The sequence below is a fragment of the Empidonax traillii genome, unplaced genomic scaffold (assembly GCF_003031625.1).
Source record: "Empidonax traillii isolate 1590-97213 ecotype Southwest subspecies unplaced genomic scaffold, ASM303162v1 scaffold1215:size260562, whole genome shotgun sequence".
NCBI lineage: Eukaryota > Metazoa > Chordata > Aves > Passeriformes > Tyrannidae > Empidonax > Empidonax traillii.
The window spans coordinates 208540-225465 of NW_020956408.1; the positions used below are offsets into that span (position 1 = coordinate 208540).

At 46.1% G+C, this 16926-nt stretch overlaps 1 protein-coding gene across 4 annotated transcripts; it reads right to left on the bottom strand.

Annotated features, from left to right (window-relative positions):
• Window positions 1-482: 482 nt before the first annotated feature.
• On the bottom strand, window positions 483-16457 carry POLE2 (DNA polymerase epsilon 2, accessory subunit). Of its 4 annotated transcripts, none has more exons than XR_003573742.1 (19): window positions 14399-14489; window positions 12660-12760; window positions 11178-11253; window positions 10126-10203; window positions 9261-9354; window positions 8799-8873; window positions 8465-8548; window positions 8226-8282; window positions 7775-7823; window positions 6772-6844; window positions 6140-6312; window positions 4479-4568; window positions 4228-4282; window positions 3860-3919; window positions 3700-3777; window positions 3201-3313; window positions 1627-1803; window positions 1433-1500; window positions 483-646 (listed from the first exon to the last, which is right to left on the bottom strand). XR_003573742.1 is itself a non-coding variant. In XM_027905852.1 (19 exons), exons 1-19 carry the CDS (start codon window positions 16352-16354, stop codon window positions 628-630), a joined length of 1692 nt encoding a protein of 563 aa, XP_027761653.1. In that variant the 5' UTR covers window positions 16355-16457; the 3' UTR covers window positions 483-627. The 4 variants fall into 4 exon arrangements, 3 of the variants coding, with proteins under 3 accessions (XP_027761653.1, XP_027761654.1, XP_027761655.1); XM_027905852.1 differs by lacking the exon at window positions 14399-14489 and adding an exon at window positions 16179-16457 and having other exon boundaries at window positions 3205-3313; XM_027905853.1 differs by having other exon boundaries at window positions 3205-3313.
• Window positions 16458-16926: the final 469 nt, after the last annotated feature.

Consider the following 16926-nt stretch of genomic DNA (forward strand, 5'->3'; position numbering starts at 1 on the left):
TTCCACCATCATCTCCTCATCCCTCTGAAAAGCACATGCTCCCCACTTGTCCTGCATCCCTGAGCTGGCACTGCCATCCTCTCAGGGAGCACGTTCAGAAGTGCCAGTGCAGCCTGTCCTGCGGTTTGGGTTTAAATCCTTGGCAATCCACTTCATCTCTCTTGTACACAGCTCCCATTCCCACCCCGATGGCCCCTCAGAGCCCAGATCCTGCTGTCCCCTGAGCTGTTCTCAGGCCGGGCCAGCACAGTGGGAAGGGCTCTGTCAAACACAATTCCTTTCCCATCCAAAGACAAATCCTATTCCACATTCCCAGCACCTCCTGCAGATAACCAGCTTTCAATCCATCTCAAAGTTCTCCCTGTCCTTAACTTCTTTTTTTTAAAGACAGATCTTTCCTATTTTATTCACAGTTGCCTTTTTTTATGCTTTGCCAATTCTCGACTCTGACTGTACACTTTATCTAAACTGACACCAGTGTCTTTTCCTGTAAAAGTTTATTTGTGTACAAAATTTGACATTTCTTATAAAAAGTCCATAATACATCATAAAATCAAGACATCTAAAAAGTAAGAGCTGGAGTTGGCTTCACGTGGGCTCACTCCCCTTTTGCTGTCTTGCAGAAATTCAGAGCCCCTGAAGCTTGCTGAAAATACCAAAGAAAAACAGTATTTAGGGTTTTTTTCCTAAAGATAGTTCACAGTACTATTCTGTGTCTTGATCTGTTAAAGACTTGGTAATGTTTTAAAACTGTTCAAAGACCTAAAGTATGGTAATTTTTTTATATTCAGGTAAAGGTTACATGGGCTGATCCATTATCAATTCCCTTGGAAGGCTTCTGCAACAAGGGATGGAACAATCAGACAAGATAAATTTAAGCTTTTCCTATTGGGTTATGCCATCATCATTTCAAACAGGCAAATTTTCATCCACTGTAAGGCCTTTGATACTTTTTGGTGTTGCAGCTGGTCTTTTTCCAGTCAGTGGAATGCCACAGTTGGGATGAATAAGTACAGATTTAAAAATATGTGAAATCAAAGAATGAAAGTGGCTTCTGGGCTTGAAGATGATCACAAAATGAATAAATTTTGTTCCTAAATTTAATTAAGTTATGTAACAAGCATCATCCCCAGAAACCAATCTGTTTCCCAATCAGGTGGCAATCGTTGAAAATCATACAGTACAGTCATCTTTCCTTTTACTTCTAGACTCTGCTTCCCCTCATTGATATTTGACTGCAATTTCTAAATTTATTACTTTAGTTCTGGGCATTTGGATTTCTTACCCTGCTTGGGTATGAACCATAAGTCACTTAAACTGCTAGAACATCCACTCCCTTCATATTATCAGTTCTCTGTGTTCCTCCTTATAATCAGGAAGTCAGAACACAAGAAAACACTTCATTTTTTTATGAGAAAGTGAATGGATTTACCTGTCTTCAACTGTCTTGTTGGAGGGGTAGAACACCTTGAATGAAAATCCGCTTCTTGGAAAGGAACCCTGTACAGAAAAATGCGTATTTTACTTACCACGCTCGTGTAAGTAAAACACTGAACAGATGGCAAGAGAGACACGTTGGAACACAATTTTGGTTTGGGGGGGGGTGGGCCCCTGGGGGGATCTTACAGGGTTGATGCAGAGGCAGTCGGTGTTGGTGACGGTGAAGGGGTCGTGTTTATCGGCCACCACCAGCACGTCGGGCACGGGGTAAACGCGGAGGGCAAAGTCGTAGGCCCAGTACACGGGGCTGACGTACAGAGGGAGCGGGGTCAGGTGGGCCTGGGACAAAATGCTCCTGACAAACTGCAAGGGAAACACAAATCGCTGGTTTGAGCCCTTGGCTGCAAGTTAAATTCGTTAATAAAGAAGCTTTGAACTTGGAAAGGTTTTCTTTTTTTTTTGTACCTGATTTTGTATCCTCTGAGTGTTGATAATTCCTGGAGTGAAGGAGCAGCTCCCCTACAGCATTCAGCTGCTCTTTCATTTTTGTGAAAACCCCCCATTGTGTTTGTTTTTGTTTTTTTTAATACAGTGTCCTTTCTAAAGCATATCAGGCAATATTTGAAGATATAAAACTACTTGATCGTTCAGACTCTCCAAGAAAATCTACTTAACCTGTTCCTCCAGCCCAGGAAGTACCAAGAATGTCATAAATTTCATTTTATAGGTTTTTTTTTTTTTTTCCCACCTCGTGGCTTTCCTTACAGTATTAGTTAATGACAAAATCCATGCTTTACCAGTCTTTCCCCTGAACTGAGGAAATCATTTGATTCCCAAATGATTTCGATTCCTTTCTTAGCAACAAAATTTCCTTCTCTCATTTTCTAACACAGTTGAATTTAAAAAAAAAATAGTGGGAGGCCAAAAAAGGCAGAGAAAAAGTGGAGTATGCAAAAGCATCTGCAGAAAGGGTTGCAATCCGTAATCCTACATTTGTTTTGTGATTCCCCCCTGGAAAGGAAGCCCTCTGTGAGCAGAGGGAAGTGACAGGAATGCAAATGTGCACACCAGAGTCAAGGTACATCACTGTCCACTGTGGGTTCACAAAGACACCGAGCACTGTTGTGATGAGGGAAGAAAGAGCTAAAACAAGTTTCTGAGTCAAGCAACCAAAAAAAACCACCCTGTGAAATAAATAAAACCAGGCTCCATCCATCACTGCAACGAGCCAGTACTGCCTGCTTCATTCTCATCCAATTATATCAGTAAATCCCATCAGCTCCTGCTGAGGGTTCATTAACTAGAGCCATAATTTGATGTATAAAAAGCAGGATTAAGACTTCAAGTGAGAAGACAAAACAAGCAGATGAATTTCTGGAAAAGTGACAGGCTGCTTTACTGCAAATGGCACCGGCTAACCAATCAAATCTTCAAAAAAAAAATTAATTTGTGTTCAATTTTGCCTTCAGGAATCGATGTTTCTTGGTAGACATCCATGGCTGGTGCACAGAGAGTTGGCTGCTGGGAAGTTTGGTGTTCAAGGGCACCTGCAGTGTGACAGAATGACTCAACACCACCTGAAAGTACCGTGGTTTGAGTTAGTTTACTGTAAAAATACTAAATGTACAGATCCTCCTCCCAGTCCCTCTGGGTTCCTCTTGCAGTGTGGAGGAGAATGAGGATCAGAGCACCCGAAATCCAGACCTGCTGACCAATCAGGAGGCCAAAAAGCTTGGCCAAAGATGCTCAGCACGACTCACTCACGTGGTTGGGAATGTCCATGTTGCTGTTGGGGAACCTGACACAGTTTCTGCACATTTTGTTGACCAAATCTTCCCGAAAGATAATCATTTCTTGGGTGCAGTATTGAATCCTGAAGAGGAAAACAGTAATGAAATTAAATAAGATGAAACTAAAAACTAGGGAGGCTGCATTATAAAGTTGATCTCCCTCTAATATAAAAAAGCACATTTGAATTAAAATAATATTTTTTCATCTTCCCCGCATTTCCTCCAGATTCAGAAAAAACATGATGCCTTTGAGCAGGATTTGTAAACCACTGTCAAACTTCTAGTTCTATTGCCTTTCATCACTGATTTATTCATGTCTTAATGTATTTAGAAGTAGGGCATGTGAAGAATTCCATTGGTTTGACAACTTTAAGACCAATTTTTCCGAAATTTGTAGGTTTTGAAAATCACATGCAGCAGTCATTTAGTACAATAAATAAAGAAATACAATTAGTACTTGCACTGTTACCTGCACGGATTTGTGGTGAAAACTGAAAATGGCACCAGCTGTCTGAACTCCTGAGTAATGTTTTCAGCCAGGGGAGGTCTAAAATAAATAGAAGGAGATGTATCAACAAAAACTCTTCCCTTCTTTCACCATTTAACTCCAAATTCCTGAGCAAACTGACCTTGGTAAGATAGAACCAGGACCAGGGTCTTCAGGGCCAGGGACAAACACGAATCGACTACTGTAAAAAGTTAAAAGGTATCACTTTTATACAGATTCCAGAAAGGAGGTCCAATGCCAGGAATTCAAAGATCAGGAGCCAGGAAAATATTCCAGGGAGAGACCTGGGCCTCCCTCATTAGCAGTTTCCATGCCCCAGCTATTTCAGATAAAAATCAAAGCCTCACGCTGCTCCCAAAACAAACTTGCAGGCCTGTTACAAAACCAGCTCGTTATCTGATCGCAGCAGAGAGAAAACACAATATCTCTTACTCTCTTAAAGCAATTAAAAGGTTTCACAAAATAAACAGCTTTCCCTTTGCTCTGTACCTTTGATGAATGCTGGGGTGTTCACATATGATATCTGCCAGAGCCTTCAGAGAGCCTGGAGTCAGGAAAAAATACATCACCTGGTTAGGTGATGAACACAAGTTGCGTGAATCACACCCCCCACACACACTCGGGTGCATTAAACATGTGTCACTTGCAAAACAAGGGCTCATTTTCTGCTCCCCTGGTTCGTTTGCCATCGTTATTTCCATCCGGTGCACACGTGTGAGTGTTCACCAGGACTCCCCTACCTCTCAGGGCCTGGATTTGATTTTTTCCGTACGGCGCTGACGAGAAATTTCCACAGAAGAAAAAGCAGGTGGGAGGTGCCGAGGAATAACCTGGGAAAACAGAGGATCTGTGACTTTGTTCCATTCGCTGCGGTGTCTCTCAGCACTCGGCTTCCAGCCCCTTCCATGAGAGGCAGGAACTGCAGCGGCACTTGAAGCTCTGCTGCTATAAATACACATGAACTATTTTCTGGATACAGGCTGGTTTCAGCTCAAAAAGGGCCATGACAGTGTACAAATGGCACTTCAAGGGAGCCCAGTTTCCACATTGTTTTTGTGTATCCAGCTGCTGGCCCAGTCCAGGGAATAACACAACATGTGATATAATAAATAATACCATTTTAAAATGTACTAGTTCCTTAAAGAGAAAAACAGCAAGTAGGCAGCAATGGATTGCTATTAACCTCCATGATCACTCTAATTCAAGGCTCTACCAATATTTAATTCATTCTTTGGCATTATAAAGCAGCAGTAACGGGGATTGCCTGACCAGTCCAAGGATCTGATGAATCCTGACAATCTCACTAATCACCCAGAAACGCAGGGCTTCATAGCAAAGGGTGAGAGAAGAAACCTGATTCCCATCCCTGAAATAAAAATAGAAACATCTACTCAGGCATTCATCTCACATCCCAGTTACTCTCCATTTTCCTCACATGCAGGACCAGACTTGGATTTACTTCAGTGGTTTTCAGTCGGGTTGGTAAACAGAACAGAATTGCTTATCCCAGAGAAACGGCTCATCGATATTTTCCTTGCTATTCCACTCAGCTATTCCTTTCAGGTTATAATTATGAAGGTAATCACTTGCCTATTAAAATCCCAGAATAGGAACTGCAGCGTCTGCACCTTTGCCGGGTGAGTTCAGCACACCAATCTCACCCACCCAAAGTCCCTTTGTCACCTCGGCACCTGAGATCTTGGATCAGGTCCAAGTTTGCTTCAAGGATTTGCCAGCTCTGATCCAGATACTGGAACTGGTTTTGTAACTTCTGGATCAGTGTGGTAATTTGTGTCCAGTTCTGTTCAGGTGAGGAGCTGTTTCCCACCCTTAATTTTGTTTATTTTTAAAGCAGCCACCCTCTCACACTTCCATTCTATGTAAGGCTGACAGGACAAGCTGTTCCAAAACTGCTCTGGAATACAGAGAGGCAATTCACAGATGCTTTGTTATCCCAGTGTTGTCAACATTACTAACCACAGAATCCTGGAATGGTTTGGGTGGGAAGGGACCTTAAAGCTCATCCAGTCCCACCCCTTGCCATGGGCAGGGACACCTTCCACCAGCCCAGGGTGCTCCAACCTGGCCTTGGACACTTCCAGGGATCCAGGGGCAGCCACAGCTTCTCTGGGCAACCTGTGCCAGGGCCTGCCCACCCTCCCAGCCAAGAATTCCTTCCCGATATCCCATCTAACCCTGCCCTCTGGCAGTGGGAAGCAGCACTCATCTCCCTGAAATCAGAGTTTTCTTAAAACTAAGCCTAGGAAGAACTTTGAGGAGCAAGAGAAACGTTCTTGTCACAACACATAAAGTGGCTGCTGGCCAAAGCAATGTCAGTACTATGAATTAGGGAAAACAAATGATGAAAACGAGGTTTAGAGTCAAAGCCATTCTCACCCACCTGCAAACATCATGTGAAGCTTTTCCAGCACTTCTGCTTGGTCCAGCCACACATCAGAGAGAAACACAAACATGGCATCTTCGTTTTCTTCCTCCAGCTGCTTTAGCTTGGCAGAAGCCTTTACTGACGATGAAGAAGGGCCTCCAAAGAAGTTTATATTCCCATAGAAGGCTCTACATCATTAAAATATTCAAGTTAGGATCATGGAATCCCAGAATGGTTTGGGTTGGAAGGGATCTTAAAGCTCATCTCCTTCCAACCCCCTGCCATGGGCAGGGACACCTTCCACTAGCCCATTCTGGGATTCTATGATCCACTCTTCAAGCAACAAGGAATCTGTTATTCCCTAGTTCTGCAACTGAGAAGGGCTTAGATCCCAATTTCAATTAATATGCAGAGCCCAAAGGCCTTTGGAAGGCTTTTTCTGCCAAGACTCCAAGCTTTAGTGCTGGTCCAAGCAGAGCAGCAAGTCCCAGAATTGCTTCCTTAAAACCGTACTTATTTTGAAGCATTTGAGGAGGAGGACGAACAACATACTTGAATGTCACAGAAATTTTAAAATAATAATGGTCTTACTTAAGAAACCCTGAAGAAAACAAGGAGTGAGGCTGCCAAAAAAGCCAGTTTTATACCTCGTGGTAGCAGAAGGCTCAGTGGGCGGAAATCCAAAAGCGTTCACATGAAAAACTCCATCTTCGTACCAACCTAAGGGATTTTGGAACAGCACAACAACCTTGAGTCTTTCTAGCAGCACCATGTCCCAGACATTAGTCAGAGGGTTGGCAGCTGTGCTGCACAGCTATTCCCAGCCTCCATCAATCCCTCCTGTGATAGCGCCGGTCCCAGAACCAGGCCACGGCAGGATCCGGCTGGAAAACAGGCTGAGCAAGAAACCAAGGGTTTTGTTAACCCCCCCTCACCCCCCACTTCTCTGGATGGATTTGCTGCACAGACACAAAAACAACCTCCTCAACCCGAGGGGGAATGCAGGGGAACAGGAATCATTTCTGCCCTGGAAGGGTCCCCATCACATGCACTTCATCTCAAGGACTGTCCCACTTTTTAGAAGGAAGGGGGTGATACTTGTCCCCACTATCATTTGTGCTCCCCATTTCTATTCACTCCCTACATTTTAAACACAGAACAGGCCAGAAAGCAGGCTGTGATTGGGCATACTGCACAGAGAAATATTCTGCAAACAGAAACAGCTGTTTTTGAGCTGAAACAAGGCTCCCAAACTGCAAAGCCTGACATCGTCTTGAGGAGAAGGCTCTTCAAAGCCCTTGAAGGACCAAGCTGTGCCAACACAAAGCAGCGTTTTCAGATTGTTAAATCACACTGTTTGGATAGTCCAGTCTGTCCTCCCAATCCAGCCATAACTCCTCCAATGTTGGAGCCAGGCTGAGGCAAACCCTCAAAGCTGTTACAGGTACTCGACACCCTAAAACCCTCAAATTCCTGCTCTCTGCCTCCAGACCCCACAAAGTAACAGCTTTATGGCCCAAAATCTCAGCCACAGACACATTTCACGGTCAAGCCTTGTCAACACGAGACTTGTCTGCTCAGCCACATCTGGCAGTGACAGCCTGAACAGAAGAATTTATTACAAGCTGAAAACAATCCGCTCTGCTTTACCTTCTGCCAGAACAAAGCAGGATTCAGTGTATAACCCACTGTGGAACTGGTGCAGGAGGGTTAAGGAATGGATTCCTCTTAGATCAGGACTCTCAAAGCAGGTTCTTTGGCCAAAATCTGCTTTCCAGATGGTGCAACGTATTTGGATGCTACTGGAAGTTCACAGGCTGCCTGAAGAGCCTGGAAATTCCCTGATATCTGAGCAGGTAAGTCCATAAAGAACCCAGAACCAGGAACTGGCTCTGCTTCCACAAGAAGGAATACTGACCTTGTCCTAGGAGAAAGGGCAGGGAGCTGCAGCAGCCAAGGAATTTGAAACAAAGGAGAAAGAGAGCGCTGCAATTCTCAATATACGTAATTTTTAGTGGTCAGTATTGATTCACTATTCAACTTAAAATTCTGCAGGTCTACAGGAAATTCCTTCAGCTCTTCCATCACAGAAAAAGGATATTGCTTTACTGAGGTCCAGCTGGACGACTCCTGTGGGGTCTTCTAGGAAATATTTCCCCTAATAAAACAGATTTAATAAAGCAAAATATACCCAAGAGAAGACAAAGACACTTTCCCTTCTCACACTGGCACCAACTGCTCGTGGAAAAGCCCATCAGAATGGATCCAGCGGTGAGATGTTTAGGTGTTCCCATTTCCTGACATATTGTAACTCACAAATAAAAGGAGGAAGGAACTCACCTCCTTAAGCTGAGTGATCATCCCAAGCACAATCACTTCTCCCACTCTGGCTGTATTGCCCAGCAGAGTTTCTACTGTCTTCAGCTGGAAACAAAGGCAAAGAATTAAATCAGAACTAAACCAAACCCTCCAGGGGCCTGTTCTTAAGCGAGACACTCAGCAAATGTTTGACATAAATACACAAATGAGCTACGAGAGGGTACAGGCTCGTTAGAGAAATCAGGGGTGCATGTCTGAATGTAGCACAGTTTAGGAAAAGGCTTCCAGGAGTGGCTGCTGGGATTGTTTTGCTTGAAACGGGATTAAACCTGAAAAGAACACGATTTTTTTTTACCTGGAATTTGCTCTTGCTGTCATCAGGGTGAGCCACAATTGGTGAGGGGGTGAACAACTCGTGTCTGTGAGTCCTCTGCACAAACCAAAATGGAAGCAACTCGGTTTAAAAACAAATGAGCAGTGTCAGAAAGCCAGTTCACTCCAACCACTGTGCAAAACACTTCATAAAGTCCTTCCCCTATTTTAGCCAGCAACTTCTAATTAAGCACTTCTTTTGACAAGAATTTGCCTCTAAGAAATAGATGTTCAAATAACACTGGATAATGAAACCAAGCCTAAAAAAACCTACTCTGTGATGCTTTCAGAAAGAAGGGATTTCTGACTGGCAGGAGAGAAGAGAGTTTGCGTGAAACCACGAGGCAAAGAGGTGCAATAGCCCGGTGTATTTTTGGAAAAGGAGGATTTAGGCTCCATCCCTGAGGACAGCTCTGCTGCTCACAGGAAGGCAGCGTCTCCTGACCTGCTGTAGGATGGAGTAGCGTTCCCGGAACAGCTCCGCTTTATCTCTGGCACTTCCAAATAAACTGGGTGCAGGGAGGTTGGTCATTGACAGGCTGCAAGAAGATCAACACAGGCAAGGTTTAAAAAAAAAAAAAAAAAAAAAAAAAAACAGGCGCATTTCACACACAAAAATTACTTATTGATCCAAAAGTTCTGGGAGGCTGCAAAAGCTACAAATGCTGCTGTGTGATTTAGTTACTCCACGAGGAACATTCCTGCTCTGGATCCCCTGTTTCTGCGTTTTGAAGGCTACATCCATCTCATTTCCTAACTCCCAGGCCTGGAGATTTATCTTTCCACCCAAATGGGCCTCTGCAGGAATCCACTTTTTATGAAAAGCAGTTATGCCTTTTAAGTGGCCATGAACAGGAGTATTATTCCCCCAGTTTCTCCAGCCTCCAGAATCACCAGCTGCTCCTAATTTTTCTTTTTTTTTTTTTTTTCAGCATTTGGAGTTCTCCTTAGAAATCCCCCAGGGCTTCACGGAGCTGCACGGTACAGACTAGAGAAATAAATACAGTGCAACAGACAGACCAAATTTATTAGAAAGAAAGAATTAAACAGCCAAATGTGGGGAAAAAAAAGAGCCCAAGCTACATTTAGTGACGTATGTCCTCAGCATTACTGTCTTTTTTATTCATTAGACGGCATAAACACGGTTTGTGGTTTGAAACATTTATTACCTTTCTCCCTCGGGCTTGAGGTGAACAGACCCGAGAGGGAAAGATCAAAAACAGACTTCAAACCTTATAGAAATAGAGGTTGTTTTTTTTTTTTTTTCTTAAAGCAAGAAGTAATTGAAACTTAAACTATGGAAGGCTTACGGTAGAAACTTCTTCCTTTCTGCGTTATAAATATAGCGGGGAACGTCGAAGGCTCCAATGACGTTGAAAACATTTTCTCTGAAACAACAATTCATTGACAGCGTTACTTGATCGTTGTTTTCCAACCCAAACCATTCTGTAATTCCATGAAGGGGACGAAACAAACAGTAAGGGATATGCTGAATAAAATTTACATTTGCTTTGTTCGCTGTCACCCTGTGTTATCACCTTTTCTCCTGCATTTGTCTGGTTTATGTTCTATTTTGTGCTGCATGCACTGGATACAACCGCATCTTCTAACTGAATAATTGAAGAGAGTTGTGCCTGTGATCTGGAGAGCTTTTCCCTTCAGGACACTGAGAATCTGCGCACACGGATTTCTCTGAAGTACAAAAAGCACCGCAAAGAAAAGCCACACTCAGACAAACCATCTGCATCATAAAGGTTCCAACAAACAAGGAAGGAGAGAAGTTAAGCCCAAATTTGCTCCATCTTGAGATGGCTGTGGGATGACAGCATCCAACTGACGTGGCCAGCAAACCAGTTCTTTTCATGCTTTGCATTGCAATGTCAATACAACATAAACACTGAAGGAAACACATTCATCACCACCACAAAGTTCCCAGGAACTGCAGTAATTGCTGCACAGCTTGTTATCAGAGGGGGAAAAATCAGAAAACTTTTCAAAGTGCTCTCAGGCAAGAGAGGCCCAAAAATAACCCGGGATAATTTCCATCTAGAGACAAAGCAAATAAAGAACACGAACAGAGGTGTGGGTTAATATTCAACCTGTACCACACAGAACACACAACCACAGCGTTTGAATTCCAGAAAGGCAGATTATATTTAGACCTCCCCCCCCAGAGGCCAATCCACGAGAACAAACTCTCTGGGGAGCAACGTTACAAACCTGCAAAAAGGCAGCACGGGGTGGGGGGGGTGAGACAGAAGCACAAAGCACCTCAGAAAATGCCTGCCCTTTCTTTCCCGAGGAGAAACAAGGAAATGCACCCCCCAGGAACCCCAAATCAAACAGCTGAGTGTCACCGTACGTGGCTTCATCGGGCGCCCGGCTGCATTCCTGCACCGCTGCTTCCACCGTGGGCTGTTCAATCATGTTGGATGACACTGGGAAGAAAAAATGCCAAGGATTGCAAGTGCAGCCTGCGGGATGCACCGAGGAAGTGGGTCTCAAACATTTTAAGACGAGTGGCTGAGTCCTGTCAGAGGAATCTATTACACAAACAAGCAGGTTTTCTGTAAGCTGAGGACACGCAGTGTTTACAAACGGATCGCTCCATCCTGTCACCAAAAGGACACATTTGTAGCAAAAAGCACACTGTGCCCACCATTAATTCCCTAAACGTGGAGAACAAGACAATTATAGTCTAGGCAAAGCTGCCAAATATAACTACAAATGTGTTAAGAGCGGAGCTTTCACATCCTGGAGGTTAATTTTGTTCCAGAACATTATCACACGGATTGCTGCCATGAGGAAGTATTCCAACAGAATTTTTTTTGGAGATAGGCACGTTGTTGTCTTTGTGGATTCGAACTGATAATTGAAATTAAAAGCATTTCTGAACACTAATAGAACAAGCATATGCCCCTCTGGATTTAAATAGGATAGGCTGGGAAGGTTTCCTGAACTCACCTAAGGCCTGGCTTTTATTTTAGATCATATTTATATGGATTTGAATCTCCTTGGCCAAAAACTGGAAGTGAGCCCATGTTTCCTAGTTCTTATAAACTCTGATCAGTAAACACACGTGTCAGGCATCCTCCGTCAGTCACATCCTTTAACAAAAGCTGCTACAACTCCTGTTTTGTGCTGCCAGACCCCTCAGACCACACCTCTCAGCAACCCTTTCCTGGGCCCAGATTCCTGACTAACAAGTGAATTAATTTCTCATTATTTCTTCGGTTTATTTTCTCACAGAATCCCAGAATGGTTTGGGTTGGAAGGGACCTTAAAGATCATCTCATTCCACCCCCTGAAACGGGCAGGGACACCTTCCACCAGCCCAGGTTCTGTCCAGCCTGGCCTTGGACACTTCCAGGGATCCAGGGGCAGCCACAGCTTCTCTGGGCAACCTGTGCCAGGGCCTGCCCACCCTCCCAGCCAAGAATGTCTTCCCAATATCCAATCCAAACCTACTCTCTTTCAGTTTGGAGCCATCCTCTCTTGTCCTGTCACTCCAAATAGTCTCTCTCCACTTTAATATTTCAAATGATGGTTTCAAGGACAAAGATGTCCAAACAAACTTTTAGTAACTGGCATTGAAAAATGTTACCACTTTTGGAAAAGTCAGGAATGTCCCGGGCTGATAACTTTTTAAGTGGCATAAACGTCTTCTGCTGACACTGCAAACTTCAGTATTTAACAAAACAAATTGTCAACAAACACATTTATCTCCATCAACCCGTTATACTACAACACCTTAGTGCCTCTGCTGCCAGTAACTCTGGCTTTGTCTAAATCATATCCTAAGTTCCAGATAAACTTGCTTAAGAAAAAGAAATTGTTTACTCACATGGCTGTTTTTCAACGGCATCGATGACATTTTCAATTACATCCTCAAGTTCTACTTCACTGATGGACTGAAAAGTTTCAGCAAGATACTTCAGAGCATCCCTAATTCCAATGGAGAAAGAACAAAAAACAATAATTATTCCAGAGTTTATACAAGCAGCGCTGATTTTGGCAGCTGTGCACATCATCACTTTGTGGTTTACAAAAAGTAGAAATAATTAGAACTGGTAATAGTGCACTAGTTTATGTCAAAGAAAAAAAAAACTCATTGGGATTGAAAACATCGAGGACAAGAAGTGGATGTGGAGAATCTCAGCTCCATACATTTAAGCCCATGTTGGAGGTGACCTCTGGAGACTATCTGGTCCAACCTCCTCCTGAAAGCAGGATCCCACTGAGCCAAGCCTTGAGTATCTCCAGTGAGCCATTCCCTGTGTCCTGTCCCTTCATCCCTTGTCCCCAGTCCCTCTCCAGCTCTCCTGGAGCCCCTTTAGGCCCTGCAAGGGGCTTTCAGGTCTCCCTGGATCCTTCTCTTCTCCAGGGGAACCCCCCCCAGCTCTCCCAGCCTGGCTCCAGAGCAGAGGGGCTCCAGCCCTGGCAGCATCCCCGTGGCCTCCTCTGGACTTTTTCCAGTAGCTCTACATCCTTCTGATGTTGGAAGCCCCAGACCTGGATGCAGCACTGCTCTTCCTACTTCCCTTACACACCACAGCTTCCAACCCATGACCACCTTAACAGCCCCTGCAGGACCCTTTCCAGCTTATCAGTATCTCTGGGATTGGAATTATTTTAATTCTAAATAACACAGAAATTAGAAATCTGTTTCTTCACTTATCCTTAGACTACAGTCTTGCAGTTAAAGATGACAATTTTCTTATCAATGTCATCTGCTGGCCAACAACCAAAGTGGTGTTTTGGTTATCAGCCTGATCTTCAAAATGTCTCGGTTCATAGAACCCTGGAGTCTGGAGTTCTGGACTTGGACTCCTCGCTAATGAAAGTGCCAGGACGCTGTCCAAAATAATCCCATCCCATCCACAACACAAGCAAAATGGAACTAATATTAACACATGAGCTAGAAAGGGAAAATAGGAGCGATGGAGCCCCCGGCTGCCCTTTAAATCATGACACCTTCCACTGCAAGCAGGAACCACTTTTAATTTGACTTGCCATCTCTAAATAATACACACTATTATATTTGAAAATATACCATTCCTGCCTTTGGAAATGCCATTTTCTCCCTTGGAAATACCATTTCTGTCTTTGAGAATGCCATTTTCTCCTTTGGAAGTACTATTTCTTCTTCTAGCAAGGGATGCTGAACACGGGACTGGCAAGTGCAACTTGGGAAAGAACTCCCAGAGTCGCCAGGCAGAGAGCATCGGGGAACACAACCCAACCACACACCCAGCATCAGGGAGGGCTCCGAGGGGGGACGCGGGCAGGTCTTTGGTGGAACCCACGGCGGGCGCTGCAGCGGGTCGGGGAGAGAGGGAGGGATGGAAGAGACCCACGGCAGCAGGAAAGGCAAAACAACGGGGCTTTGGAGGAGGTTCCAGAGGGGAGATGAAGAGGGGGGAAAGGCATCCTCCCGTCCCGAGGAGGGGACGCGGGGGGGCGCGGAGCTGCCCCGACCTCATCTCACAGCCCCGGCCCCCCGGGCCTGAGCCCCGCCGGGGGACGATGCCGGCGGGCGGAGCGGGCACCGGAGGGGGCAGCGGGGCTGCCCGCGGTACTCACGGCCGCAGCAGGAGCCCCCGCAGGCGGAACGCGGCGCTGAGGCGGCGCCGCAGCCGCTCCGGCTCCATGGCGGGTCTTGGCGCCAAAGCGGCCGGGGCCGCCCCCGCCGGCCTGGCCCGGCCCCGCCGGGAGGAGCCGCGGGACGGCCCCGCTGGGCCGAGGGGAGAGCGGGCCCCGGGGGGTGGCAGCGGCCGGGTGGGCACAGCGGCCGTGTGGGCACTGCACCAGCAGGGACAGACCCCTGCGCGGGGCACGGCTGAGGCACCAGCAGTGCTGGGTCCAGTTCTGGGCCCCTCAGAGACACTGCGGGGCTGGAGCGTGTGCAGGGAAGGGAACGGAGCTGGGAAGGGGCTGGAGCTCCAGGAGCAGCTGAGGGAGCTGGGGGGGCTCATCCTGGAGGAAAGGAGGCTCAGGGGGGACCTTCTGGCTCTGCAATCCCTGACAGGAGGGGGGAGCCGGGGGGGGGTCGGGCTCTGCTCCCAGGGAACAGGGACAGGAGGAGAGGGAACAGCCTCAAGTTACACCAGGAGAGATTTAGATTGGGTACTGGGGAAAATCTCACGGAAAGGGTTGTCCAGCCCTAGCACAGCTGCCCAGGGCAGTGATGGAGTCCCCAGCCCTGGAGGGATTTAAAAGCCTTGTGGATGTGACACCTGGGGACGTGGGTCAGTGGTGGCCTTGACAGTGCTGGAAGAATTACCTGATGATCTTAGACAGTTTTCTCAACTTCGTTATTCCATGAAATACACTTGCTGCAGCTAACACAAGTTACTCAATGCAATTACCCTCGGTATTATTTGTTGCCTCACAGATGAAGTAGCTCACACCACCGCTGCCCCTTCCTCTTTCCCTGCAGGCCCAGCACAGCTTGCACTGCACCTCCAGTAGTTCAGATTTACCTGTCCATTCTCTCCAGACTCAGACCTGCCACAAAACATCCATCAAATACATCCAGCTGTGAACTGTACTCCAGGGATGGAGCCTTGTTTTCTCCTGTTCTCACCTTTAATCAGACATCAGCCAGAGACCCCTTCCACTGGGTCTGTCTTGGCTGACAAGCATGGGATAGTCTCCAGGGCTGTTTTTACACATATTCATGGAAAAGAATGGTCTGGGTTTGAAGGGAACTTAAAGCCCATCTCATTCCAACCCTTGCCATGGGCAGGGGCACCTTCCACCAGCCCAGGTTGCTCCAAGCCCCAACCCAACCTGACCTCGGACACTTCCAGGGATCCAGGGGCAGCCACAGTTCCAGTCTTGTGGGGCAGCTGCTTTCTGCCCAGATGAAAAACACACGATGTTTCAATCAGACACTCATCCCTATCTCTCAGAGTAAGTACAGCTGGATCTCACAGAAGGCTCACAAAGCAACTCCGAAAGTCCCTTGTTCAAAAGTCTGCAGGAGTTTAAAGACAGACAAAAAATGTCAGCTATTTCCTATAGTCTGTTCTCAACTGCATAATCTATAACCACTCCTCATCAGGGAACAGGCTCATAGGTGAAGATCCAGCTCCTCTCTTCAGACAAAAAGCTGCCACCTGACAGGTCTCAGCTATTTAGGCAGGAAATATGATCCATTTTTCATCGCAGGCACACAGCTAGGTGCAAATTACGAACCCAATCCTTACATAAGTACTTCCATTTGCTAAAATTACTGCTTATTCTCATTCTAAGAAAACCTGATTGTGCCGCTCAGCTCATGTCTCGCCTCAAGAAGGAAGGTGCACCTGGAGAAGGGATGTGCCTCTTACCCAGGAATAGTTTTCCTTAAAGCTCTTACCAAATGGGGAATATAAAGCACACTCCTACAGCATCCTGCCGTATTTGGGATTCTCTTAAGCTGCCTGGAGCCTCCCACCAGAGATGTAAAAGTATTCCAGAGTGAGCTGCAGGCTTGTGTTTCACTGAGCCATCTGTCTGGAGCTCTGGAAGCCATTCCCAACTCCTTGTCTCCATTACCTGCCACAGCTCTGTTGGACATCACAGGTACTAGAGAGCAGCGACCCAGCAGAAATTCCAATGTCCACAATCAGCCAGCACATCTCCCTGGACCCATGGAATTGTTTGGTTACACCAAACACGACAAACAGCTCGTTTTCATGTCTGTCACTGCTCGCAAAACCTGTGTGCACATGTCCTGAGACAGCACATTGGAGCTCTGCTGTCAGGTAGATCTACTGATCTAAAGATAAGTTTCCCTCCAGATGCTGACTCCTGTATTTTAACCACCGTCCCAATTCACCGTCAGTACATGGCTTCATTTTAAAAGTTTGGGACAGGTACTGATCTCTGTCACCAGTGACAGGACCCTTGGGAAGGGCTGGAACTGGGTCAGGAGAGTTTTAGGTTGGATCTCAGGAAAAGGTACCTCCCCCAGAGGGTGGTTGGCACTGAACAGGCTCCCCAGGGCAGTGGGCACAGCACCAAGGCTGCCAGAGCTCCAGAAGGGTTTGGATCATCCTCTGGGGCACAGGAGGTGACTCTTAGGGATGGTCCTGTGCAGGACTCAATGATCCTTGTGGATCCCT